At 54.6% G+C, this 27,303-nt stretch overlaps 1 protein-coding gene across 5 annotated transcripts in view; it reads left to right on the top strand.

The window, feature by feature from the left end:
* Positions 1 to 27,303, top strand: part of Ttbk1 (tau tubulin kinase 1) — a 42,777-nt gene that overhangs the window by 6,374 nt on the left and 9,100 nt on the right. For 3 of the 5 annotated variants that reach the window (XM_041656472.1, XM_041656471.1, XM_041656469.1), the window contains exons 3-14: positions 1,528 to 1,675; positions 2,152 to 2,225; positions 2,432 to 2,572; positions 3,287 to 3,391; positions 3,622 to 3,687; positions 4,100 to 4,192; positions 4,277 to 4,402; positions 6,700 to 6,854; positions 9,296 to 9,527; positions 9,702 to 9,880; positions 12,433 to 12,994; positions 18,159 to 18,437. In XM_041656472.1, coding sequence (XP_041512406.1) covers positions 1,528 to 1,675; positions 2,152 to 2,225; positions 2,432 to 2,572; positions 3,287 to 3,391; positions 3,622 to 3,687; positions 4,100 to 4,192; positions 4,277 to 4,402; positions 6,700 to 6,854; positions 9,296 to 9,527; positions 9,702 to 9,880; positions 12,433 to 12,994; positions 18,159 to 18,437 — 2,160 coding nt within the window. The remainder of the gene's footprint in view (positions 1 to 1,527; positions 1,676 to 2,151; positions 2,226 to 2,431; positions 2,573 to 3,286; positions 3,392 to 3,621; positions 3,688 to 4,099; positions 4,193 to 4,276; positions 4,403 to 6,699; positions 6,855 to 9,295; positions 9,528 to 9,701; positions 9,881 to 12,432; positions 12,995 to 18,158; positions 18,438 to 27,303) is intronic. The other 2 variants (XM_041656474.1, XM_041656473.1) reach the window with 1 other exon arrangement.

Genomic DNA, 27,303 nt, shown 5'->3' with positions numbered 1-27,303 from the left:
GAGTAGGTGTTAGGTATGTTCCCACCATCAGGGATTTTGGGGGCTTCAGCATCAGCTCCCACACTTGGCAGTGCCAAGTGGACCATGTTCTGGAACCTTAAAGGTTCTACACTCACAGGTTCTGTCTCCAGTTGATGGAGTTTAGAGAAAATGCAGGCCCGTTATTTACAGCCAAGGCATTACAGGCCCTGGGCCCTGTGGCTTTCCCGTGTGCACCGTGGGGAGTCAGATGGTCCTCACATGTGTTATGGAGCCTGGGAAACTGTGCCTGTGAGCCCTGTCTCACCTACCCTGCCGTCTGTGCTTACACACAGCGTGCTGTGAAAGGGTGTGGACAGGTTACTGACTCCCAAGGTTAGCGCTCCCCTGGGCCATTCCCACTGGGTTGTTAGGCTTCTGTTGTCCGGTAGTGTCCATCAGAGTAGGACAGCGTTTGCTTCTCTCTCCTCCTTTCCCTTCCTCTTTCCTTGTTTCCTACCCTGGCTCAAGAAACTTCTCCCTTCCTCATAGCTTTGGCTCCTCTTCTGTCCTTTACTGTTATTTATATTTTTATGTTTATTTTATATTTATTGATGTGTGGTGTGGCTCTGTGCACCATGATGTGTGTGTAGAAGGCAGAGGACAGCTTGAGGCCATTGGCTCGCTCCTTTTATGTGGGTCTTGGGGATCAAACTCAGGATGTCAGACTTGGCAGGAAGCACCTTTACTTGCTAAGCTCCTACCCATGTGTCTCTCCCTCTCTCTTTTCCTCCCTCCCCTTCTTTGGAGACAGGACCTCAAATATCCCAGGCTAGCCCTACTATGTGCCACAGGCTGGTACTGAGCCTTTACTTCCTTTCTCAGTGTGAACCACCAGGCCTGGTGGATGTGGTACTGGGGATCTAGCCTGGGGCTTCATGCATGCTAAGCAGGCACTGTCCTAACTGAGCTACACCCCTGGCCCTGCTCTCCTTTTAGAGAAGAGATGTGGGATGACCCACAATCTCTAAAACTCTGTATCATCAGGGCTGTTTCATGTCTGCCTGAAGCCACATGCCTCTTCTCTTCTGCTCCTATTCAGATACCTGTCTGGTCCTGTGTGTGTGTGAGTGTGTGTGTGAGAGAGTATGTATATATGAATGAGTGTGTATGAGTGTGTGTATGTGAGTGTGTGTATGTGTGTGAGTGAGTGTGTGTATGTGAGTGTGTGTATGTGAAATGTGAGTTTATGTGTGTGTGTATGTGTGTGTGTGAATGTGTGTGTGTGAGTGTGTGAATGTGTGTATGTGTGTGTGAGTGAGTGTGTGTATGTGAATGTGTGTGAATGTGTGTATGTGTGTGTGAGAGAGTGTGTGTTGGAAGAGATCTATACTCATGGGCTGAGCTGTCTGTCTCAGAGGAGAGGAGGTGTGGGCACTGACTGGGTGGGGCAGGTGGTTCTCCCCTTCAAGAATACATCTGCCCATCAGTGGAGAATATGATCAGCAGAAGTGGGTTAAGGAACTGTCCAGCTTGATCCCTGAGCACAGTTCTTTCCCTCATCCACAGCTGAAAAAGATCGGGGGTGGGGGCTTTGGTGAGATCTACGAGGCCATGGATCTGCTGACAAGGGAGAATGTGGCCCTCAAGGTGGAATCAGCCCAGCAGCCTAAGCAGGTTCTCAAGATGGAGGTGGCTGTGCTCAAAAAGCTTCAAGGTACCACCCTGGGGCTGGGGCATGGGAAGGAAGAGGTGATGGAGCCAGGATCTAAGAAAATGGGGCCAGAGCTTAGGAGAGGGATGGAGAGCAATGAGGGAGTCTGTGGGGCCAACTGAGGCGGGTCATGGCTTACAGACAACAGTGGGGCCAGAGAAGGCAGAACTAGGGTGGGGGTTGTAGGCCCTTAAAGAGGCGTTCCTGGAACCAGGGCTGGGGAAGGATTCGAGAGTGTTCCAGAGGGATGGCTAAGTGGCTCCAAGGTTAAAACGCTTCAGATTCTTGTAACCCTCATAAGAGCTAGGTGGGCACGACATAGTGTGTGTGTGTGTGTGTGTGTGTGTGTGTGTGTGTGTGTGCCAACCTGCAAGGTAGCGTGTGTGTGTGTGTGTGTGTGTGTGTGTGTGTGTGTGTGTGTGGTGGGGCACGAGGAGGAAGGAATGGGACTTGGGAGGCCCTGTTTCTGTGCCCTGCAGGGAAGGACCACGTGTGCAGGTTCATTGGCTGTGGCCGGAACGAGAAGTTTAACTACGTGGTGATGCAGCTGCAGGTATGTCCCTGGGACCTGTCCTCCTACCTCTTTCCCCAGAGCTAGCGTGTGACTTGGGCGGAGCATGGGGAGGGGAGGTTTCTGTTTCTGATGCGATGGGTAGAGGTAGGCATAACCCTTTGGGGGCAAGGCTTGGTGGCCGTCACGGTGGCAGCTGGAAAGTTCCCCACCTATCCCATCTTGTCCATCTCGCCCACCCCACCCAGGGTCGGAACCTGGCTGACCTGCGCCGCAGCCAGCCGAGGGGTACTTTCACGCTAAGCACTACACTGCGGCTGGGCAAGCAGATCCTGGAGTCCATCGAAGCCATTCACTCCGTGGGCTTCCTGCACCGGGACATCAAGCCGGTGAGCGATGAGCCTGAGCCCTCCAGTGCCGGAGTCTGGCTGCTCCACTCTTGTTGCCGGAGCGTAGCTGCTCCGCTCCAGTGCCGGAGCCTCTTGTACTTGAGCATTTCTAGATCCACACTGAACCCCATCTCCTCTTTCTCACCTCTCGGCCATGCCAGGCCAAGTGCCTGGCTCTCATCTCTGCCCTCCATTCTGCATCTCTCGCCCATGACCCCATGTAGTCCCTCAGTCTAGAGGTGAGGAGGTCAGGAGAGGCCACCTGACTTTCTGTGGCATCTTGGATCTTGGTGCTAGAAAAATAAAGTACAGTCCTCTAACCTAAAGGGGTAAAGCTGGGTGAACGGCCTAAGAGCACACGGCAAGAAAAGGCACAGGGCAGCTGATTTTGAGCCAGGCAGCCATACCAATCCCCTCTGCCACTGTAGGGAGCTGAGGGTTTGGAGCAGGGTGGACAGGCACTCAAAGCCTGTTTTCACCAGTTCTGTGATTGAGGGGGCATCTCACCCCCTCAGCCTTTGACCCTCCCTTCCTGTGTCTCTATACTGAGGATAGCCATACCTGCTCTATTGCTGAGATGCGACAGCCGTCCTCCTATGAATGTGGGTGGATGTAAGATCCATGGGTGGGGGCGGCCCGTCAATGCTGGCACAGCAGTGTCTTAGTGGGTCTGGGGGTGCTGGACCCCAGTTCACAGCTGCTGTCTTCCCACAGTCCAACTTTGCCATGGGCCGGCTGCCTTCCACCTACAGAAAGTGCTACATGTTGGACTTTGGGCTGGCCCGGCAGTATACTAACACTACAGGGGACGTCCGGCCCGTGAGTACCACTAGGCATGAGGATGGTGGGGGCTCTAAGGATTCTCTGGTCTGGGAACACTTCACTGTTTTCCTTGTGGCTGCCTAAGCAGGCTTGGGTTCTTTTCAGTTATCAGTACATCCCACCCTGGGATGACAGTCTGGGCTCCTGGGTATCAGGATGAGGTGGGCAGTTAGTCTTGGTGGTGGGAGGGTTGACAGTGTGGCTGAGCTGTTGTCTCTTTTGCACAGCCTCGGAATGTGGCCGGGTTCCGGGGGACTGTTCGCTATGCCTCGGTCAATGCCCACAAGAACCGGGTGAGTGAGCGGCCTAGCCTGAGTTAAGGACTAAGGGCTGCAGGACAAAGTTGGGTATGAAGTGGGCCATGGATGTCGAGGTGGGGAGAAAAGAAAGGGGTGTGGGCTGCAGCCAGTCAGCCCCTGAAACTTGGAGTGGGAGGAAAGTGTCACCGCTGGCTTCCCGTGATGTCCTTCTCTTCTGGGCTCTCGTCATCTCTCTTCCCACTGAAAATCCCTGGTAAAGGGACAAAACATTCACAGAACCATTTACTGTGGTGTCTGCGTGCTGAGGTATAGGACGAGCCACAGTCAGAGAGATCCCAGCTTTGTCTGTCTGGGTCCGGGTGTCAGACGTCCCCAGAAAAGGGTCCACCACCCCTTCTCAGAGGAGGGTGTGAGAACTGCAGGTAACGCTCTTCGTACCTCTCAGGAGATGGGCCGCCACGATGACCTGTGGTCCCTCTTCTACATGTTGGTGGAGTTTGCAGTGGGCCAGCTACCTTGGAGGAAGATCAAGGACAAGGTGAGGCTCCCGCCGCTGGGTGGAAGAGACAGAGGGTAAAACAGCTGGGCCTCACCTGCTGTGTCTGTGTCCGCACCCCTCCAGGAGCAGGTGGGGATGATCAAGGAGAAGTACGAACACCGGATGCTGCTGAAGCACATGCCCTCGGAGTTCCATCTCTTTCTGGACCACATCGCCAGCCTTGACTACTTCACCAAGCCTGATTACCAGGTACCCCCAGCCTGGGGCACAACTGAGAAGCTTCAGGCTCCCAGCAGTGATGCACCCTTGTAGCCTGGCATACTTCAAGATTGCCCCTGTGTCTGTCCCCTTGATCTTCTACCTGTACCAAACTGTTTAAAGCAGTCTCTGCTCAGACTTTTCAAGAGTCGACCCTCCCCAGTATACGCAGTGTTCTTGTGTTATCACAGTCAAGCGTTTGAGGCAGGGGCATGGTCATACACACCTTTAATTCTAGCACTTGGGGCAGGGGGCAGATGTCTTTGTGAGTTTGAGGACAGACCAGCTGGGTGACATAATGAGACCCTGGGAGGGGAGTGACCATCATGTGTTTGAAAGCAGAACTCTGCGGGAAGTTAACTGGGATGTTTGTTCGTAGATGGGAAACTGAGGGTAGATAGACCTCGTGGTTAAGAGAAGGGCTGGGCTCAGAGACAGTGATGCATCCCTTGTTGACAGACCATCCTTAAAATGTCCCTGAATGCCATGTAAGAGTTCACTTCCCAAACCTGGACAGGACCTCCCCTTCATACCCCTGGTCCTACAGCATGGCAAACAAGATGAGATTAAGTAAAACTCAAGAGAAAAATGACCCAAGTAAGAGACCAGTAAACACAAGCCTCCCAAGCTGTAGCAGATTACAATGCTGGTGTTTTTGAGACAAGGTCTCTTGTAGACCAGCTGTCCTCAAACTCACTGTGTAGCTGAAGATGACCTTGAACTTCAGACCCTCCTGCCTCCACCTCCCAAATGCTGGGATTTAGGACACATGCCACCGTGCCCAGGGCCGTGCTGTGCCTGAGACTGAACCCAGGGCTTCCTGCATGGCAGACAAGCAGACATTCTACCAACATAGCCTCATAACCAACCTCAGTCAACTTTTTTTTTTTTTTTTAAGTAGAGGGTGTATGTTCTAAAATAGTGATTTAAAAACTAGTGTTGCCAGGTGTGGTGATACTCAGCTGTAGTCCCAGAGCCCATGAGGCAGAAGCAGTAAAATCATGAATTTGAGGTCAGCCTGGGCTGCACAGGGAGACCCTGTCTCAGTAACAACAACAACAAAGATCAGGGCTAGGAAAATGCTGCACTGGTCAACAGCGCATGCTGATCCTGCAGAGGACCCGAGTTCAGTGCCCAGCACCATGTCAGGAGTTTCACAACTACATACAAGCCCAGCTCCAGGGAACCTGACAGCATCTTCTGGCCCATGGCACCTGCATTCATATGTATACCCTCCACTCACATATACACATAATTAAAGAAAATAAACACACAACCCAAAGTCAAGCACATAGTGTTATGTACTACACATAATTGTGTGTCACATTGTGTATGTGACTGAGGGTGCCAGCATCACCGCACCCTGGAGGATGCTGTACAACAGTCACACCCTCATCAACATCACTGTGGGGAGGAATGCTTGCCTGACTCCAGGTCTAACCCTCCCCACAGCTCCGTCGCTACACTTCACGACACCTGTCGTTCTGTTTGGAGACTGTAGACACACATCATCAGTGTTTACCCAGAAACCGCTGTGCATGAGGCACAGTGGTGGCCACTGCAGGGACTCGGTGTCCGTCACGCAGTAGACACCAAAGCAAGTCTGGCTCTGAAGAGAGCCAGCCCAACCTTGAATGCCCTGGGCTGCTCAGAGGTTTTGTAGCCACTTGCTACCTCTTGAACCCAGCATCCCAGTTGCTGGTGAGCTGACACCCCACTTCTTGCCCTGGCTCAGCCTCATTGAGTCCCTTGGTCCACACAGTTACACACACCTACATACTAAAGCCCCGTGATGACTGCCAGAGGTGAAGAATGGGCAGAGGAGCATGGGGATAATGCAGAAGGAAGGCTCTGTGCCCAGTGATGAGGGGGAGCTGTATGGGAGGGTGAGGCAGGTGTCAGGGAGGACGGTGGGAAAGGCACCCCAACAGAGGCAGCAGCCTGCAGAGAGGCCTAAGACCATGAGGGAACCCAGTGGTTCAGGGCCACTGATGTGCCTGTTAAGATGACAGGAATGGCGGAAGAGTCTGGAGACTGTCCTCAGGGGACAGGTCTCAGGGGACTAGTGTCCATCTGGTGGGCTTAATCCAAGATGATCATTTGCATAGGGCTTTGTGCTATGTTTTCCTTTGAAACCCATGTGCCCTTCTCCTTCCAGTGCCCCCTCGAGGCCCGTCTCTGAGCCGGAAGTCCCCATCTTCCCCCCACTGCTATCCCAGCCATTGCCCCTTTCACTTGGCTAGCCCCGGGGTCACCTCTCTGTCCTCCTGCCACTCCCACCCCTGCAGTTGATCATGTCGGTGTTTGAGAACAGCATGAAGGAACGGGGCATTGCTGAGAATGAGGCCTTTGACTGGGAGAAGGCAGGCACTGATACCCTCCTGTCCACAAGCACCTCCACCCCACCCCAGCAGAACACCCGGCAGACAGCAGCCATGTTCGGGTGAGTCTGACGCCAGGAGACCAGCTCCTCTCATCCTCCTTGGACCCTGGTTGTGTCTTCATGCTGGGTCCTTGAGCTATCCCGTCACGGTCTGTGCTGAATCTGAGCTGGAGTGGGTATCTTCTTGGAGCTTTTTTGTTGTTTAATTTCAAGACAGGGTTTCTCTGCAGCCTTGGCTAGCCTGGGACTCGACCTGTAGACCAGGCTGACCTCAAACTCACAGAGATCCGCTTATGTCTGCCTCCCGAGTGCTGGGATTAAAGGTGTGCGCCACCACCACCCGGCTCATTTAGATCTTTTGACTAAGGAAGCGACTTGAGCTGCAGCCTCCCTTCCTCATTGTAGACAAACTTGTATATCTCACATCCAGATGCCATGGGGCTCAGAGGGACATTGACCCCTGCCTTCACAGGGCGTCGGCCAATGCTGGGAGGTGGCCAGTGATTTCAGAACAGTGTGAGGCACATGGAAGGGTGTCTGGGGGAGAATCCTGACTAAAGGGTCCCACCTCTACCAGTCAGGGTTCCCTAGGGAAACAAGACTTATAGAATGAATATATTTATTAAGATGGCTTATAGGCTGTGATCCAGCTAGTCCAACAACGGCTGTGTATCAATGGAAGGTCCAAGAATTCAGTCCACGAGGCTGGATGTCTCTGCTGGTCTTCAGTATACACTGAAGTAGGCTCTAAGGCTAGTGAAAGAATGAACTTGTCAGTGACAGCAAGAACAAGCAGGCAAAGGAGAGCAAGCTTCTGTCCTCCGTGTCCTTTATAAGGCTAAAGGCAGAAGGCATGGCTCAAATTAAAGGTGGATTTCTGACTTCGAAAGGTCTGGATTCAAGGTGGATCTTCTCACCTTAAAGATAGAGCCAGGTTAGAAGTGGGTCTTCCCACTTCACACGATTTAAGAACACCCCTCACAGGTGTGCCTGGCTGTTTAGGTTTTAGTTAAATGCAGACGTGGTCAAGTCGACAGCCAAGACTGGCCGTTGCACCACCTAATCCAGGGCCGCCTTTGGGAGGAAGATGTCACAGAAATTGCTGGCACACCACAGTGGCCCAGTTCTGTACTAAGGTTACTCGGAGAAGTGGGGCATGAGGGTACATATCTAATTGCAGGATGAGGCAGGAGGATTATAAGTTTGAGACTACCTTGGGCTACACAGGGAGACTTTGTTTTAAAAACAGAAAGAAGAGACTGGGGATGTGGCTCAGTGGATAAATCACCTGCAGGCCAAGTGTGAGGACCTGAGGCAGGGTCCACAGCGCCCACAGAAAGGAGACACAGTAGTGCACCCCTGGAATCTATGTGTCCCTGTGGCGAGACAGAAACCCCTGAACTTGCAGCTCAGCTAACCTGATGCACATGAGAACCTTACCTCAGTGGACCTGAGGGCCAGCTGGCCAGTCAGTCCAGCTGAAATGATGAGTTCCAGGTCCATTAAGAGACCCTGTCTCAAAACACAGGGTGAGGGCTAGGTGGAGTGGCACACACCTTTGATCCCAGTACTCAGGTGGCAGAGTCAGGCAGATCTCCGGGAATTTGAGACCAGCCTGGTTTACATAGCAAGTTCCAGACCAGGCAAGATGACATAGTAAGACACTCTCTCAAAAAAACAAAACAAAGAAATGAACAAAAACAAAAAACAAGGTGAAGAACCTTAGAGGAAGATATTCCCACACCAACCCTTGGCTCCACATGCATGCACACAGGTGAACACACACACACACACACACACACACACACACACACACGCCACAGCTGCGTCTCAAGGTGGAAGGAGAGCCAGCCACTAAGGTTGTCATCCAACCGCCACATGCATATGGTATCATGTACTCTTGTGTACACACAGAGATAAAAATAAACAACAAAAATAGAAAGAAAATGAAATGTCTTAAGGAGCTGACACATGGAACTTAAGAGAGGGCTCGGCAGTTAAGAACACTGGCTGCTCTTGCAGAGGACCTGGGTTAGATTCCCAGCATACACATGGTGGTTCACAGTTGTCTGTAACTCCAGACCAGGGGATCCAGCTCCCTCTTATGACTTTCTCAGGCACTGCACACACATGGTGTACAGACATACATGCAGGCAAAACACTCATACACAAAAAAGTAAATACATCTTTTTAAAAAGGTTTCTGGATAAGGAGTATATAGGGTCTTTTCAGACTTCTCTGGGGTCTGGAAGGAGCGAGGCACTGCCAGTGGACTGCAGCAAGGGCTGGGAAACCCACAAGTCCCCTAAAAAGGAGGGGCTCAGTGGGGATGTGCCAGTCCCTGCCAGTGTGACGATGGTCTGGTCTCAGAGGCCTGTGGGTCAAGGATGGCAATGGAGTGTCCACTCTGGAGATTTCCCCAGGGCCTGTGCTGGCAGGAAGTTAAGGAGACAAGAGGACGTCCCTTCCAGTCTGACCCATGACTCTCCTGCTCTCCCCAGAGTGGTCAATGTGACACCAGTACCAGGGGACCTGCTTCGCGAGAACACTGAGGACGTGCTCCAGGGCGAGCACCTGAGTGACCAGGAGAATGCACCCCCGATCCTGCCTGGGAGGCCTCCAGAGGGCTTGGGCCCTGGTCCCCACCTTGTCCCCCACACTGGGGGTCCTGAGGCTGAAGTGTGGGAGGAGACAGATGTCAACCGCAACAAACTGCGCATCAACATCGGCAAAGTAATTGCATCCAGGCAGAAGGGTGTGGGTAGCCATCCCCATCTGGGTTCCCAGCCCTTGGCCCTGTCCTTCCAACCTGCCACCAACCTGCCTCGTGTCTCTTTTAAACGTGAGAAAGCCTCCGACCCATAACCAGCTTGTGAACCCCAACTCACAGTATCCTCTCTTCTACAGACCCCTTGTGTGGAGGAAGAGCAGAGTCGAGGAGTAGGGGTTCCCAGTTCCCCAGTGCGTGCCCCCCCAGACTCCCCAACAACCCCAGTACGGTCTCTACGCTACCGGAGGGTCAACAGCCCAGAGTCAGAGAGACTATCTACAGCAGCTGATGGGCGGGCAGACCTGCATGAGAGGAGGTGAGTTTGTAGACAGGGCTCGGGTGACAGAGGCCTTCTGGTCCCGTCTGCCCTCATCAGTGTGGCTGGTTTGTGGAAGGTCATCTATGAAGCAGTAGTTGGGTAACTCTAGAAAGCATGGTGAAGGCTGCGCTTGACCTGGGGTCAGTTGGTGGCCTCTGGTAGGACATCCATGGAGGAAAGAATGGGACAGGCCAGTGTCTGGACCCAGGTCGTGGTTCTGCATGACGTTTTCCTAGACAACAATTCACAGGTGCCCGAAGAGCAGTAGAGGCGGGCTTCCTTTGACCTGCAGGCAGAGAGCCTGAGAGAAGTTTAAGGGACTGCTGGTGGTAGGGTGAGACAGATTTGGGGGCCTAAGAGGTATGAATTGAGAGTAGAGGGACCCAGCAGGAACCTGGTTGGTGAGAGGAAGGGTTGCAGGGGGTGCTGAGGGAATTGGCTTTTGGAAGGTGGGAGGAGGTAAATTGGCTGTGGGTGGGTGTAGCTGGCAAGGGTTAGCCAGGCCACCACCTGAGTGGATGGGACACCAGGTGAGGGGCTCCTGGAAGATGGAAGTCACTGATTTTCCTTAGCTTCTGAGGACCTTTGCTCCAAAGTAGACCAGGGCCTTCTCTGCACTGGAAAGAGAAAAGAAGCTCTTGGCCCTGAAGGAAGAGGGCATCCTTTCTGATACCCACTCAGTATCTTTCCTGATGACCCACACCAGCCATGGCCCCTCCCCTGGACCTTGCCCTAAACTGTCCCAATCTTCCAGATCGGACACAGTGCCAGTTTGGGGGCTAGACAAACCCAAGACAGGTCTGGGTCCCTCCGTGTGTGACAGCATACACTCGCTTACCTGGGCAGTCCTGCCAGGCACCACCAGAGACCTCATCTTCACCCGTGGCAGCATGGAGCCCTATGGACACGGAGAAGTAAGGAAAGGACATGAGTGGAGACCAGAGGGCAAGTGTCCTGAGTTTGGAAGAGCTACTGGCTCGGGAGCAGTCGGGGAAACACTGGCAGTTTCCCCCGAGACTGGCAGGAAGGGGTGGGTGAAGAGAGTTTCTGCTACAGAAGGTTCAGGATGCCGCCATAGGGAAGGAGTAGGATGGCTTGGTGGCACTTGGGGCACGAGAGCAGATAAGGCTGGGGTGTCCCAGTTCTCACCCTTGTCTTCTAGACACACAGGAACACACACGTGCAGAGCTCACCTCCTGTTTTGTTACCTCTGTCCTTCCTTTCCCTCAGAACAAACTGTGCTCTCAGGGAATGTGAGCATCCATGTACAGGGAGTCCCAGGGCGGCCTCTGTCAATGATGTTTTATTTTAAGCCTTACTAACAAATCGATACAAATACGGTGTAGAATGGGTTAGGCGGTGGCCATGCAGGCAGGGCGTGGTCTTTTAGAAAGGCTAATGGGAGTTCTGCTCCACGCATCTTCCCTCTGCAGAGGAGTCACTGACCCCACATGAGTTAGGCCTGGTGCTTTTCTTGGTGTTCTGGGGCCAACACTTCCTCCTTATGTATCATCTTCCTTTACCGCACACAACCACACGGTATAAGAGACACCTCCCTTTGGGGCTGCTGCCACACCGAACAGAGACCTTCTGAGTGCTGATGGAGAGTCAGAGGCACAGTTCAGGATGATGACACAAGTCCCAGCAGGATCTGTGCCCTGAGTTTAGACATTAGAGGAACCCAGGCCCTGCCAGGTGAAGGCCACAGTCTATCTGTAAGGAAGACAGATATACCAGCCGGTCTGAGGTCCATGGTGTGGTGGGGGCTCAGGGTGCCTTGTGGGGACAAGTAACTGTCCGTGTAGGGAGGAGGGGCTCACCACAGGAAGTTCTTCAGAGTAAGGTCAGAGAAGAGGATGGAGGCACAGGCCTTTGGGGTGAGGGTGGACTGATAAAGAAAAGTGAGTGAGGCCGGGCGGTGACACACGCCTTTAATCCCAGCACTTGGGAGGCAGAGGCAGGTGGATCTCTGTGAGTTCGAGGCCAGCCTGGTCTACAAGAGTTAGTTCCAGGACAGGCTCCAAAGCTAGAAAAGCGAGTGAATCTGACAGGCCTGGCTAGGGAAAGAGCAAAACGGTTAGGTTGAAAGGCTCTGGGTACAGGCTAAGGAATGCAGACTCAGGCTTGTTGCTAGGGACTTCAAGGCCCAGCCTGCTGGGGTTATAAAGTGCCAGCTGGGCAGGACCGGAGGGTGTCAGAAGTGGAGCTCGGAGCCATCTGTAAACTCAGGTGTCAGGGTACATTTGCCCTGGGTGCAGCAGGAGAGAACCACAGATGGAGCGTAAGTACCTGCTGAGTGTTGGAAAGGCTGGATTCCCCAGAGTAGCCCAGAGGAGATGGATGGGTTCGTTTTCTGCACGCTCATCTTCCTGGAAGATGGTAAGCATTAAGGAATATTTATTTGTTAATGAATGACAGGTGGATAGGTAAGTGAAGTGTTTCTAGAAAGTGATGTTGATGGAGTCACACTCTTGATGTGACTGCCACTGGCTTGATGTCCTCGGGGCTTCAGAGGCCAGCACTGAGCTCCCTTCGGGTGACTCTTGCAGGTCACGGATGGATTTGCCTGGGTCACCCTCACGACAGGCCTGCTCCTCACAGCCAGCTCAGATGTTGTCAGTGGACACAGGCCATGCGGACAGGCAGGCCAGCGGCCGCATGGACGTGTCAGCCTCCGTGGAGCAGGAGGCCCTGAGCAACGCCTTCCGCTCGGTGCCGCTGGCTGAGGAGGAAGACTTTGACAGCAAGGAATGGGTTATTATTGACAAAGAGACAGAGCTCAAGGACTTCCCTCCTGGGGCCGAGCCGAGCACGTCAGGTACCACGGATGAGGAGCCCGAGGAGCTGCGGCCTTTGCCTGAGGAGGGTGAGGAAAGGAGACGCCTAGGGACAGAGCCCACTGTCAGGCCCCGAGGACGTGGCATGCAGACGCTGGCAGAGGAGGACCTGCGGCAGGTGCTGCCTCAGCCTGCACCACCTCAGCTGAGCCAGGCTGATGGCCGTTCAGAGACATCCCAGCCACCCACGCCTGGCAGCCTTTCCCACTCTCCCCTGCACTCGGGACCCCGCCCTCGACGGAGAGAGTCGGACCCCACGGGCCCTCAGAGACAGGTAAGACTTGTGTATGACTCTCCTATCCTGAGACCCCCTAGAGCTGTGCAGGCAGGCCTAGTGTGTTCCACTGTAGCCCCTCTGGCCTAGGAACCCAGCAGTGACAGGGCCATGGTGGAGACAGACAGGTGTATGTGGGGACAGACAGGGCTTAAGTTGTGGGCTAAGTCTTATGAGTCCAGCTAGGTGACAAAGCAGGCGAAAGGCCTCCGGGGCCCCAAGGAGAGCATACACAGATCTTGTGGTGGCAGTCTTCGCACAGTACTGACGAGGGTGGGAAGCAGGGCCTAGGGTAACTCATCGAAGGCTTTTAAATAGGAGTATGACACTGTGGTGGCTTTGAGACTTTTGAGATCCCTTGGGCGACTTTGTAGTAAGTGAATTGAAAGGGTAAAGATTTAGAAGCAGGAAGGCCAATGTCTTTAGTAGCCAGAGTACCCTGGTGGCCTGGGCCAGGAAGTAGACTGTGACATGGGGCAAGGCCGATGGAAGGAAGGGCTATGGTGAAGGGCAGGTTGCGGGGTGGAAATACCTCACCAGATGCCTGGGACTCTGAGGGCATGTGTGTGGGTTCAGACTGGACGCAGTCATCTCTCGCTAGCTGAAGGATGGCCATGTTGTGTAATCCATTGCTCAGGAAAGAGATGTCACCTGGTCTCATAGGAACCATGGGAGTGGGTGCCGGTACCCAAGAGAACCATGCAGGAGAGGGAGGTCCAAGAGTTGGGGCAGAAACTAAGAAATGCTCTTAGATGCACACAGAGGGACGAGAGAGAGAGGAGTCCTTAATCCTGACCAGGAGGGACCAGAGCAGGGAGAAGAAATAGGGAGAGAGTTGAGCAAAACCAGGGTGGGAGAGCACTGACGGCAGCCCATCGTTCCCAGCCAGGGGATGCTCCAGGGAGGGAAGTGTGATCAAAGCCCTGGGTTCAGTTCCCAGGGCCATATAAAACTAGGGTGTCAGTGTATACTTCTGTAATTCCAGGACTTGGGCAGGTAGAGCAGGAAGACTGGAAGGTTAGGGTCATCCTAAGCGAGCTCACAAGAATAGGCATGCTGGGAGCCCTGTCTGGCTGCAGTGGCGCCTCCTCCTCTAGGTGTTTTGAGGCGGGGTCCCACCGTGTAGGCCAGGCTGGTTTCCAGTCCTTTGCACGGTCTTCAGCATGTGTATGAGCTTACGGGCCTGCACAATTGTACCTAGTGTAGATGAACAGATTGAAGAAGTATGGAGAGAGAAAGGATTTGGAAATGCTGATCTGGGGATCGGAAGCATGCCTCACTGTGGTAATGGTGGGGCGTGAGTGTGTGTGTGTGTGTGTCCTCCTAAGGACACCCTGTCAGAACAGGATTGTGAAGCCACTGTCCTGGCCAAGCTCCTCTATGTGGGATGCCCGCTGACCTCTGACTGAGAAGTGACTGTCAGCTCTTGCACTGCCTCAGAGCCTGCAGCTTGTTCCACTTGTGATCTAATGATGGGGCTGTGTGTGGTGCCTGGGTGTAGCCCAGGAGCCGGCTTTGACACTCACTCAGGTTGGGATGGCTGGGCGGACAGGGCAGCTCTGGTCATGCCAGGAGGACTTTTCTATAAGTGATTCTTTGATCCCCAATCCCAGAGAATATCTATCTGGTCTTGCCTTGTACCCGTATATAGTAATGCGAAACTGGGGACCATGAGTCTCCACCCACAGAGGCCCTAGCTCCCTGATGTGGAGGCTTCACCCTGGCAGTACGCGGGCTGCTAGGACTCAGCCACGACCACTGTTCCCACAAATGGCTCTGGGGAAAGTGGGGGCAAACAAGATGTTCTCAGAACGTCTCACGCCCTGTTCTCCCTCATCAGCACCCCAAACCGAAGGGACTGGCACAATGGGTGGGGTCCCCAGGAAATGTCAACTTGGGAAAAGGTCATAGACAGTGGTCCTGGAGTGGAAGGAAACACAGATAAAAGTCGGCTTTCTGTTCTGTTGTTCCTTCCTGGTCACTGTGAGCCAGCCACTGATTCCTTCCGGTCTCAGAACAAGAGGACCAGGAATCCTTGCAGGTTGCTTTCTCCTGCAGATATTGTGCGCATCCTAGGTATCGTGCTAATGCTGGGGACTCTTTCAGAACCAGCGACAGGCCTGCTGTGCAGTCATGGTGTATGACATGGACAGGAAGTGAACTGTTTCTGTGGGGAAGAGAGGTGTTTGCCAGTCTCGGTTTCCCCATACTATGCAGAATTGAGGTGCCTTAACATTCTACGACTACGTGTGTCTTTTTCTGAGCCCCCTGATCTTGAGTGTGCTTTGACGTGTGGATGTGGACATATGTGCACACATCACTGTCTCTGGAACCAGAGCAGGGAAGATGACAGAAACGGTGATGATGGCAGCCAGCACGGCACACTGCAAGATGCACATGCAGATTTATGTGACTGGTCCAGTATACATGGTGACCTTGACTTATCAGGTGGGGAAACAGCCTCAAAGCAGTAACCTACAATAAACAAGCAAGCTTTCTGGCCTTCCAATGGTAGAGCCGGGACACAACACCAGGCAGTTGGGTCAGCGTTTCTGTTGGGAACCTGATCTAAGGCATGTGTGTCGAACATGCAGAGTAGCAATGCAGGTCAGAGAAGCAGACGGTCTGCACAGGGTCAGAATGCCTGGAGCAGTCCAGTGTGTGTGTGTGCGCGTGCACACGGCTGGCACTCCAGCTGGCTAGGCTCATTGGCAGATGTGCCCGCAGGCATGCAGTGTCTTTGGTTGCCTATGGGTGAAACAGATGGGACAGGACATGTTCTGTGTGTATTTCAGGACACCAGGGTGAGGTAAAACCTTTGTTCTCTGAGGCAGAGGGAACAAACCGGACTGGCGTGTGTTCACTTCGTTGTTGTTGGGGGGCATGCTTTGGGCTAGGCTGGGGATGTATGCTTTGTTACACATTGTGGTAAACCTGTGGGAGTCTTCCCTATTCCTGGATTCTCCGAGGAATCCCTCCGAGACCTGGTGTCGCACATTCAGAGTCGGATGTGTGAACTGTCCCTGTAGAAGTCATATTACCGCACACACACAGTAACCTGTCACCAACAGCCGTGGGAGCAGATGGGGAGCTAGGCACTGAGTTGTCCCTTGGTGCGCATAGTGTGGCTATGTGAACACCTGGCTCCCTTCTCAGGGGGTGGTTCAGGTGCAAATTGGCAGGAGCCAAGGAGACAGCTCAGCTTGGGCAAAGTTTGTGTCTTGGCTAGATGTCTGAGGTCAACAGCACAGCACATTAACACTCCTTACACATATAGACATGTGCTGGAAAGCCACCAAACACTACTGTGTTACAAGCTGGACAGCGTACTGGGCCTGGGGGACAAGGATTAGCAAGGCCTCATTCTCAGCCCTCGGGTCAGAGCTTGCAGTCAAGAGGAGTGGGCTGGGAGGACAGGCGGGAAGATAGGCACTTACAATCAGGGCCATCAGGAGGATGAAGAACTTTTGTCTGCTCTAGGGCCTTGTGGGGGGAAGCTAGGATGTGCTCACAAAGGTGACTTCATAGGGGTATTGAGGACAAATGGGTGGTCACAGTGAGCCTACAGCAGAGAGCATGCTGGGATCCAGCTCCAGCTTCTAAGACCTCTTTGATGGAGAACAAACTCTGATATTGTACTCAAGGCCCCTCATGTGCTCTGAGAGCGGCTGTGGGCGCCTTAGCTCTCTCTCACTGCAAACTAGAAAATAAGGAGCCCAAACTTGGCCCCCAGAGAAGCTGACAGAGGGAGCAGACTGGTGTGGGGTGGAGCAGATGATGAAGTTAGAATGTTAACCTTGCCTCCTCGCTGACGGAGGTCTCTTGTGACCGCCTCCCGGCTGACATCAGCAAGGCATACCGGAGCAGGGTAGCTACAGCCCCTTTCCCTGGGGTCTCCTCCATCACTCAGTCCTCAGAGCCACCAAGAGTGCCAGGGGTAAGGAGAGGCAAAGTCTGTGGACACCAGGCCACCATGCCCATTCCTGTGTGCCTGGAACATGTTCCCTGTCCCCCTGGAGACAGGAGGCACAGAGATAGGGTTCCTATGGCCACCACCAACTTTGTAGCTGCCCTATCCCAGCTCAGCAAACTCGGGGGCTGCCATTCTGAGGACTGTCTTCTATGGGCTCCTGAACACGCAGTCTCTCACTGCTGTAAGTGCCCTGCATATCTGGTCCTCAAAGCCTCGGAGGTGGCAGCCACTTTGACTCCATCTTACAGGGGAAGAGCTTGAGGCACAGAGAACTGAGGTCAAGGGTCACCCAGCTGTAAGTGACAGAATTGGGGTTAAGACATCTTTGGGTTGATGCCTCGTGTATGTCATGCTGCTTCCTGGAAGGCAGACCCAGGAGGAGTACTAAGAGTTAGAGGCCAGCCTGGGCTAAATAGTGCGTTTTAGGCTAGTGTGGGCTACAGAATGAGACCCTATCTCAAAAACAAAACAAAAAACCAAAAAGCTTTCCTGGTAGAGATTTTGCCTAGCAAGTACAGGGCCCTGGGTTCGGTCCCCAGAACTGCAAAACAAACTAAACACTCTCTTGACTTCTTGCAAATAAGACGTTGAGTATTTGGACTCCAGAGTCCACCCACACTGTCCCTGAGAACCCGACACCTCCCATAAGGAGGCTGAGAGTAACAAGGAGGGAGTAGCAGCTGTTTTAAATCTCCTGAGGAGGGCTGGGGGTCATAGCTCATTGACAAAGCACTTGCTTAGCAAGCAGGAGACCCCGACTGAAGCTCCAGCACTGCAAATATGTTAAAAATGATCTGGAGGAATGTGGAGTGTGGTTAGGTTAGCGGCCTGGCCCTTTGGTGGGGGCTTGACTAAAAGACGCAACAAAAGGGCCTTCCTGACAGGAAGGTTCGAGCCCAGTGGGAGCCCAGTGCTAGATGGGACTAAGCCCAGAAGGCTTCCGGAAGGAGGTGAGAGACCGAGGTTTCTCACCCAGAGACCGCGCTGTGAGAGGAGGAGGTGGGCAGGGCGCTGGCAGTTCCGAGGCTGGACCTTGGGTGGGCAGCCTGCAGCCCCCTCCTCCAGCGCCATCCGCCCCCTGCCAGGGACGCCGGTGCCGCAGGGGCTGTGAGCGGTGGGTGGCCCCCCGAGAAGAGCTGTCCAGTCTGTGCCTGATGCCTCTTTTTCCTCCACTCTCTTGGTCTCTTTCAGTTGGAGGAGGACAGACTCTCGGGGCACTCCCTCCCGCGGTACAGCCCCCTGCGACGACTGGCGTCCTCCGTGTTCTCCTCCTCCACGCTGGAGACGGAGCACTACCCTCACCCCGGCGGCGGCGGCTCCTCGGGCTCCTCCGGTTCCCTCATTCAGCGCAGCCGCTCGGCCGAGAGCAGCCCCGTGCGTGCTCCCCATCGGCGCCACGCGCCCCTGGCCGCCGGCAACCACAGACTCGTGCCCTCGGTGCTCCGCATCTCGCGGTCCCAGCTGCAGCAGGTGTGGGCACGGTTCACCCACAAGACCTAGGCTGGGCCCCCCCCCTCCTGGAGGGGGCAGGTGGGGGGGGGGCTGGGGAGCAGACAGAGACCATGGTTCCTTCCCAGGACGCAATAATCACAGGCCACACAGCCCATCCCACCCACGTGCAATACGCTCCCTAGAAGGTCGGCCCGAGATACTGTAAAACTCCCGCCCCACCAGAGGCTCTGTCCCCAGAGTCTCGGTCCCGGGTGGGCTCCTTTGCTAGGGGCCAGACAAAATGGTGCAGGGAGGGGTGGTGTGCTGGCGCAGCTGGACAGGACGGGGGCTCTGAGATGGAGCAACCAGCGGCTCCAGAGTCCAGGGGAAACCAAGATGTGGGGGAGCTGAGGGGCAATCTGGCTGTGGGGTCAGGTTCTGTTTACTCTGTGTCTTGGCCGGTCTGGGTCGGATCCACCCCTAAGGGGTTGGCTGGAGTCGAACCTTAGCAGAGGTGCGCCTGCGTCTGTTTAGTTGACCTGGAATAGGAATGTGATGGAGGCTGGTCAAACCCAGCTTGGGGTGTGGTGGGGAAATGTCTGTACTCAGTGATGGAGAGTGGACAGCCCTGCGACCTAGTGAACATTTCCCATGGCAACACCACCAAGTCAGAGTCCCTCCCTTTTCTTCCACATCTTACCCCACAGGCGCAGGCTGGGTTCATGGTCACCACGGCATCCCCAAGACCCCATGTGTCGCTCCCCGAGAGACTTGACTGCCCTGTCCTCACTGGGCATGGATAGAGGGGTTCCCAGCGACCTGCAGGCAATATGGAGAATGGGGTAAAGGAGATTGTAGGCACTGGGACATCTCTCAGAACAGATCCCAGACAGACAGCTCAGGTCTGCCACTCTCAGAGGTGTGGTGCAGACTGGACACAAGGTAGGCAGCCAGAAGGGGACCTAGACACTCCTGGGCAAGTACCCTACTGTCCCCTTTGTATACTCCTCAGTTCCCCAGCCTGTCACTGCAGGGACCCCACCTTTTCCCATCTTCATTCCTGCCCACGGCAGCCAGCGAGGCTTAGGGAATGGCAGTGAGGAGGCTGCCAGAAAGGGTAATGCCTGGCTGGGGAGGAGAGGAGGCTAAGGAGTTTGCAGACCATGTTTGCAGGGATACATGTACCCATGTGAGTGTGCTAATCCATGCGTGTGCACACAGCAGGGCTGTCGGGTGAATGCTCAGGCTGTGTCGTGCACAATTCCAGAGAATGCTATTTACATAGATCCTGGTATGACCAGCACCTACTGAAGTTACACGGTGCTGCAGCTGTGCGTGCGTGCGTGTGTGCGCGCGTGTGTGCCTGTGTGTGTAGTGTGTGCGCATGTGCATGTGTGCCTGCGTGTGTGTGGACGCACGTGTGTGCCTGTGTGTGTAGTGTGTGTGTGCCTGCGTGTGTGTAGGTGTGTGTAGTGTGTATATGTGTGTGTGCGTGTGTGTAGGTGTGTGTAGTGTGTATATGTGTGTGTGCGTGTGTGTGTCCTTGGTAGCTTCCTAGGTCTTGCTTCTGCTCTGCTCTTCTCTTTATGTATTTTCTTTCTGACCGTTTTTTCCCAACTGTGTGGCCCATCAATTTCCTTAAATACCCCTGATTTTAGTAGCGGTCTTAGGGCCCCTGAACCAATATGGGGACACTTCAATCTAGTGGGCGGTGGCCAGGAGTCGAACTCTCCATGTATGCACATGGCCAGCATTGTGCTGTGGCTCAGCAGCCTGAGAGTGGTTCCTACAGTTTTAAACACTAATGCCTGTGCCAAGAGCATCTTTTCCATGTAGCAACCAAACCAGACCCTAGTTCTAATTATATGTCTTCCTCAAGCCAGGCTGCTCACTTTTCAATGTCCGCAATCCCAGGGCTCTCTTGTCCTCTTGGCTCTTCTGGATGGCTTTGCCTTCTGCCCAGGCAGGAGTTGGGGGAGGGAGTCCAGGGAGACTCCTAGAGAAAGAACTGAAACACAAAGCACAAGGGAGGGGGCGGGGCTACACAGCAGCCCCTCTCTGCTTCCAGCACTGCTTCCCCCTCCCCTTAACCTTTGCGCTCCACACCACCCTCCCCCACCCCCGTGATGGCAGGGGTTCTCTTCGTTAGCACTGGGATTTCATGGCACCAAGTACTTTGCTATCTGGCATTCCTTTCCAGAGGGCTCCACCACCAGACCTGAACAGTTTCACCTCAGTGACTGGAATTGTCCCTGAGGTGTTTCAAGATCCCCAAGTGCCTTAAGGCTTATCAAAGATAATGGCTTGACTTGAGTCTCAGTTTTAGCATTATATAACATATAACTGTTTCCCAAGCTTCTAGGGATGGGGATCTGTCCCCGTCTCTCAGTCACAAAGGACAACATTTGTAGGAAGGCAGGTGTCCTTGAAAGCCAGGCCACCATTCAAAATGTCTGGCCCTCCAGAAGGCATCCTTGTGAACTGGCCTCTGTGGTGGAGGACTTTGTAAGCTCGCTAGCGGTGATCTTGATAGAGCTGTGTTTGGGGCGGGGCTGCTCTGACCTGTGTTAGTTAGAACAGGGTCGTGTGGAACGGGGTGGAGGGCTGCACGGTCTGGGGCCAAGTCTCTGGGTCCCATGCATGGAGGGACGAGCTGAGAGCCTATAGCGGTGTCAGACCCTTTCCTTCTGTAGAATTTCCCGGAGTGTTGGAAAAGTGAGTGTCCGCTGGGGGTCGGACACAGCTTCTCCAACGCCAGCTTTGCCAGTGGGCAGCACCCTGGGCACGCTCAGAGCGTCGTGTTTTCGCACTCACACCCTGCACACAGTGTGTCTGCGGGCATTTTGTAGTTGATCTCGTCGTCACACAGCGCTTCCCACGTGCCAGGCCATGATCTGAGCACTTGACAAAATTAACTCACTTGAACCCCATACTTAACCTAGGAGATAGATCCCAGTGTTACCGCCTTTAATGGATTAATCATATATTCCCTTTACAGGAACATAAATTAATAGAAAAGCCACCTGATGCTGAGTAACTGAGCTCTCGTTCCCTGGGAAGCTTTAGCTATTTTAGTCTGGATGTCGTTTTCCTGCTGATCCCCTCGGCATCTTTCCTTCCTTCCCAGTCACACCTGTTATGGAACCGCATTCAGCTCTGAAGCAGCCCAGAGCAGCAGGCTCCATTGGCTAGACTCTGTCTTCATCCCACGACCACCATTGATCTCACATTGCCCAAGAGCTGGATAGCAGCACTGAGGATTAGGTGGGCAGACTAAGATACCGTAAGAACCCCGACTTTAGTCCCGCTGGAGGGGCGCTAGGGGTCAGGCATCACTCGCTGAGTACAGACAGGGGACTCACACAGGAGGCCAAACAGTGGCAGTAAATTTACCATAAATCAAACTCCCACCCTCCGCAGCTCAACCAGCTGTTGTCACTGTCTTCCAATCTTTGTGACCTCTCCAGCTATTGCGCGCGCGCACACACACACACACACACACACACACACACACACACACACGGCAGTTTCTGGGAAGAGAGAGCGGGTGACCTAACTCTGAGAACTCCCCACTGCAACCTCTGTCCAGGATCGCAGCTCTCAAAGCAACTCAAGCCAGGCAGCTGCTTAGAAAGGTAGCTGCTAGTGGGGCGTGGTGGTGGTGGTGGTGGTGTGTGCATGCGTGCTTGCGTGTGTGTGTGTGTGTGTGTGTGTGTGCTAGTGTGCATGTTGCCGTGGTGAACTCTGTGTGTGGAGCCATTGGATTTTTTCATTGTGAGTGAAGTAGATAGGGCCAGTATTTTCTAAATGGGAGAGGGTGTGTCCTGAGGACTGTAGGTCAGTGAAAAATACTATATTAAATTCTTCGTAATTAATATTTACCCCATACACTCAAGGCAGCTTGGGTCACAGCAATAACCACTCAGCATCCAGCCCAACACTAACCCTGAGCCTAATAATCTCTCTCCTCATTTCTAGTTAGAGGGAAAACAGACCCAGTTCTTCTCAGTGGGTTGTAGGGTGGCACCTCTGAGCCAGCCTGGGCCCAGCACCCTCCTTCCTACCTCTGTCCTCTGCCCTGTCTTGGTCTCTTTCTGGGGCAGGGCGGTGCTGTCTGTTCAGGCAGGGGTGGGGGAGCCTGGGCCTTTGAGGATAGAAGAAGCTGTCAGTTGTTAATGGGTGGTTTGGGGAGAAACCATGCTTGGGGAAGATGCGGCTCCCATTGGAGGTTGGGGAGCTCTGTTGAGGCTGGGGACACAGAGGATTGTTCTCTGTTGTCCTTAGTTGATATGGCAATTGGGGTGCAAATGTAGACATCTAAGGGTAATTTCTGCTGTACCTCAAACTCCACTTAGATACGACACAGTCCTAACTGCAGGGCAGGAGCCATGCCCACCCCATACCATCTGACATTTAAGGTATCCTTCTCCCTAAGGGAGAGGCCCCAAGGCTGAGGACCAGCTCCCTCAGATAACCCCACACATACTCAGTGGACTTCCCAACCTGGGAGGCCCCTGAGCCCACCTAAGAAGAGGTGGGGGAAGGAATTGGGGTACCTTCCTTAGCCCTCTCCTTTCCCTGGGTTTTCCTTCACTCCACCACTTGCCCTCGGATCCTGCACAGGCTGTCGGTGGGGAAAATGACCACCCACGCACACGCACACGCACGCTCACACTCCGCAGCCTCGCGTACACTTCACCCACTCTCCGGACAGCAAACTTAGCAGCCCCGACCCGGAGCACACCCGAACCCCTGTTGCGGATTTCTAACTGTAAGGGACGTCTGTTGCCCGCTCCAGCACTGTCCCCGCCCCGGGGCCCGTCTTCCCACCCACCCCACCCCAACCCCTGCAGCCGCGCCGCACCTCGAATGTACGTTCGGTCTTTTTAACCAGCTGCTACTTGGCGTGCCCCAGGTACCTCCGGCCTCGGAGTCCCCACCCCGCCCCGCGCCCCGCCTGGCCGGGACCCCAGCTGGTCTCCGCCCCGCCAAGCTGCCTGCTAAAATTCTTCTCTTGGGTTAGCACCCCCGCCGTCCGCCTTCGCTCACAGTTTTGTTTGCTTTTCAATGAAAATTTCTGCCGGCTCGCGGCCGCTGGATCCCTGGCCTGGACGGCAAGGTGGGGACGAGTGGGGGACTCGCCCCTGAGTGCTTCCAGGGTTAGGGTGCAGACCAGGGGCGGGGGGAGGGGATGTGGGAAAAGCTGGCTCCAAGAGCCACTATCCCCATTATCCCACTATCCCCATTCCGGTCACCTCACCGCCCATAGGGCTGTCCCCACCCTTGGCCTTGCAAATGGATGCCAAAGAGCCCAGAGTTGAGGGGGGAGCCAAACTTTGAGCCTAGGTCTCTCAGAGCCACCCAACCCCACTTCCTTTTGCCCATGTCCAGTCCGTGTCCCTTGTCCCATCCCACCCCATATGCTACTAAGGGCCCTGGGGGGCTCCCCAAACATGCCCCCATTTCCAACTCTCCCCTCCACTCCCATCCCCGAAAATAAAACTCAGGGACCAACATCTGCTTCCTTTGCACTTGCTCCGTCGACCCCCCCTCCCCCAGGTGGAGGGGCTTCCGTGGGGGAAGGGGCGGGTTCCAGGGCCCCTAGAGTTGACAGTATTGACAGAGAGGGGCTGGCCCCTGCCCCGTGAAAGGCGGAACTGGTGGTTTGGGGAAACTCAGCCCCAGGACCTCACTGAGCTCCCTCCCTACAAACACCCCTTATTCCCCTCCCGGGGATGGGGTGAAGCGAGGGATGGGAGGGTGGTTGACAAGAAGACCCTCCCGGAGGTCTCCAGTCCCAGCCGGTTTAATCCTGAGCACCCCTCCCTCTCATCCCGTCTTTCCTCAACTCCCTTTTGTATTGCAATAATACTGTATTATACGCTTGCACTATTCCCTTACCCCGGCCAGCCTAAGCATGCACGAGAAACTCAAAACCACACACACGAAGATGGGACGCTTTTTCTTTTCTTTCTTTTCTTCGTTTTCTTTTTCTTTTCTCTTTTTTTCCCTCTTTCTCTCCGGGGTGCGTCCTCCTTAGTGTATATAGCAGCGTCAGGGGCCCCGGACCCGGGTAGAAAAGCATGCACTGAGCCCCCCACCCCCACCCCAGACTGCGAGTACTGTACAAATCCAACACTTGAAACCGACACGCACACGCGCGACGCCGCCACGGGGGTGGGACACGGACACGCACCCACGCGCACACGGCTGGGCACGGGCGGGGGTGGGGGCGCCCCGCCGTCAGGCGTCGCTGTGCGAGGGATCTTGTGCCTTTTAAAGTCCCTGTGTGTTCATGCAGACAATCCGGAGAGCTTGTGTACTACCAAATCCTAATTAAAGACGCCTTCCAGGAACCTTTGCCTTGGTCTGCTTTCTTTCACCGCCCCACTCAGGTCCATGAGGACCTCAGTTCCGGGGGCAGAGTGGAGGGCAAGGGTTGGGCTGGTTGTCAAAGGACTGGGTATGCCGATCAGCTGGGCTCAGTTGCCCCTCCCCCCTCCCCGCGCCTCCTTTCGGGGGAGAAAGTGATGAATGGCCTCTGGTCTCTGGGACCCACCTCTGTTGCTAATTGGTCAGAAAGGAATGCGATTAGAAGTAGGTTAGGTCCCACTTGCGGGAATGCCTGAGAGCCCCGTGCCGAAGGAGCAGGAGCGTCGCTACAAGTCCTTGCTCCCCTTCTGCCCGAGGGAGGGAGTGGTCGGTGGCGAAGGGGCAGCACCCGTGCAGATTTAGCTCAGGGTGTGGAGGCAGTGAAAGGGCCTGGACCCTAAGAAGGCCAGAACCACAGAAGTAGGCTGACTCTCCTCGCTGTCCTCCCTCTTTTGTCCCTCACCTTGGCTGGGCAGAAGACAGGAGCTAGTATATTGACGCCCCGGGGCTGACTGGGACAGGTTCTGCTAGAGTGTGAGTTCCTCCGGACAACCGAAGTTCCTACTTCCCAGGGGCTTCAGAAGCCCCTCCCCCACATACTTGTTGGCTCTGGATCCTAGAGCAGATGAGGGGAGCATGTGGAGGAAGACATTGAGATCTAGTCATGTGTGTGAGGTCTGAGTAGACCTGGTAGCCTTGTTTCCATCTACCTCCTCCCTGGCCTGAGTAGCCATCTTGGGGGCAGGGTTTCTTTCTTGGGGGGGGGAGGGGTGGAGTGATGGGAGGGCTCTTTGCATTCAGAAACACTCAGGGGGGAGAGCAGGTAGACTGAGGCAGGCCAGTGAGGCAGCAGATGTAGTGGAAGAGCTGCCAGTGACTAGGTGGTCTTCATGGCCTTTCCTCTCAGGCCTGGCATTGCTGCCATGGCTGGGGGCCAGGGTGGAGGAGCATGTTCCACCTTCCGGAACAGAGGCAGCCCTAAAAGGCACACATCCCTCCCCTGGTCAGTGTGTGTGTGTGTGGGGGGGGGGGGGGTGCCAGCTAACCCTTTGGCTTTTGTCTCTCAGTCTGTTTCACACCCCACAACATTGAGACTTTGAGCTGGAGTGTATTTCCAGGTATGGCTTGGCCAGGATCCAGGCAAGAGAGACCAGCTCGATCAGTAGGAAAGGGAGACCAGCTCTAGCCATTTCCCCTTCTTTGCAGGTGGCCCTGAGGGAGTGGACATTGACTTCAAAGGGGAGAGCTTCAGGCCTCAGGGAACAGTGGAGAGAGCAGAAACCTGGGGCTTTTGCTTGCTCTGAGGATCTAGGCTTGAATGGCCTGCTTCCCCACGGGTCATAAAGCAGCCCACACCACCTTCTGATGAACTCTGGATCACCCAGAGCTGGGGTTTTTGTTTTGTTGCCTTTGAAACAGTCTCACTCTCACTATGGGGTCTTGTTTGGTCTGGAACTTACTATGTAGACCAGGCTGACCTTGTACTCACAGAAACCCCTGGCCTCTGCCTCCCCAGTACTGGGATTAAAGCTGTGTGCCACCATGCCTGGCAACCAGGGAGCTTCAAATCAGCAGGATGAGTAGTGCCAGGGCAGGGCCTGGGCGCCTACACAAACGAGGGAGAATCATAAAGGTCACTGCCCTGGTGAAAGATGTGCTCTCCTGAAGCCAGCTGCCACTCGCCGGCACACCTCAGAGCTGGGCTGCAGCCTCCTCACCGTACTGCCTCTCCCACAGTTTCCTCAGGCTCCCATGGCCAAGCACAGTGTCCTGGACACAAGCAGACTGGTAGCTAAGAGGGCAAATAGCTCACTAGCCATCCCGGGAGAGGCAGGAAGAGTGCTCTGGTCTTGTCTGAGGCAGGAACTCCTTCCTAACAGGATAGTAGGCGGGAGAGGGGCCAGGAGGATGTAAACAGAAAACCCAGTGTACCCAGGCTAGTGTGGGTGGCCCTGATCATGTTGACATAGCTCTAAGATCTGCAGCTCCTTCCCTGACCTCCAAATGCAGAAGGTCCTCCATTCTCCTGTGTGTGAGACAGGCACTAGGGAAGGGTCTTGGTAGCCCTTGTCAACACATTTTCCAGTTTGACCCAATGCTTGGTCAGTGCCTCTTGCTGCTTCGCTGGCCTGGTTGGCCCTCAGTTCTCCTCCTTCCCAGACAACTAGGGTAAAGGGGCCCAGATGGAAGGCAAGGACTTTTCCTGCGTTATCCAGCTGCTGGGAGGGGTGGGTGTCACCAGCATGGGACCAGGTGTAGGAGAAAGGTGGTCCTAACAGAATCATTCAAGACCTCAGAAATGGGATAAGAAGTCAGCAGCTCAGTAGGGAGGTGCTGAGGGGTCGGGCGAGTCTGGCACTAGGTGGGAAGGCCTGCGTGAAGCTCCCAAGTATCTTCCTGTCCTTGGCTGTCAGTACATTTGCCTGGCCGTGATCCCCATCGCCCCTGGAGCAGCTCTGCCCACTTGCCCAGCTCCATAGCTCTAACATTGGCAAGGCATGTCATGGGGGCACAGCACAGTCAGTACCTTGGT

This window comes from Microtus oregoni, unplaced genomic scaffold (genome assembly GCF_018167655.1).
Source record: "Microtus oregoni isolate MIOR12 unplaced genomic scaffold, Mior012 000007F_ref0000211, whole genome shotgun sequence".
NCBI lineage: Eukaryota > Metazoa > Chordata > Mammalia > Rodentia > Cricetidae > Microtus > Microtus oregoni.
Note: the sequence above shows the minus strand (reverse complement) of the source record. Positions and strands in the feature narration are given on the sequence as shown.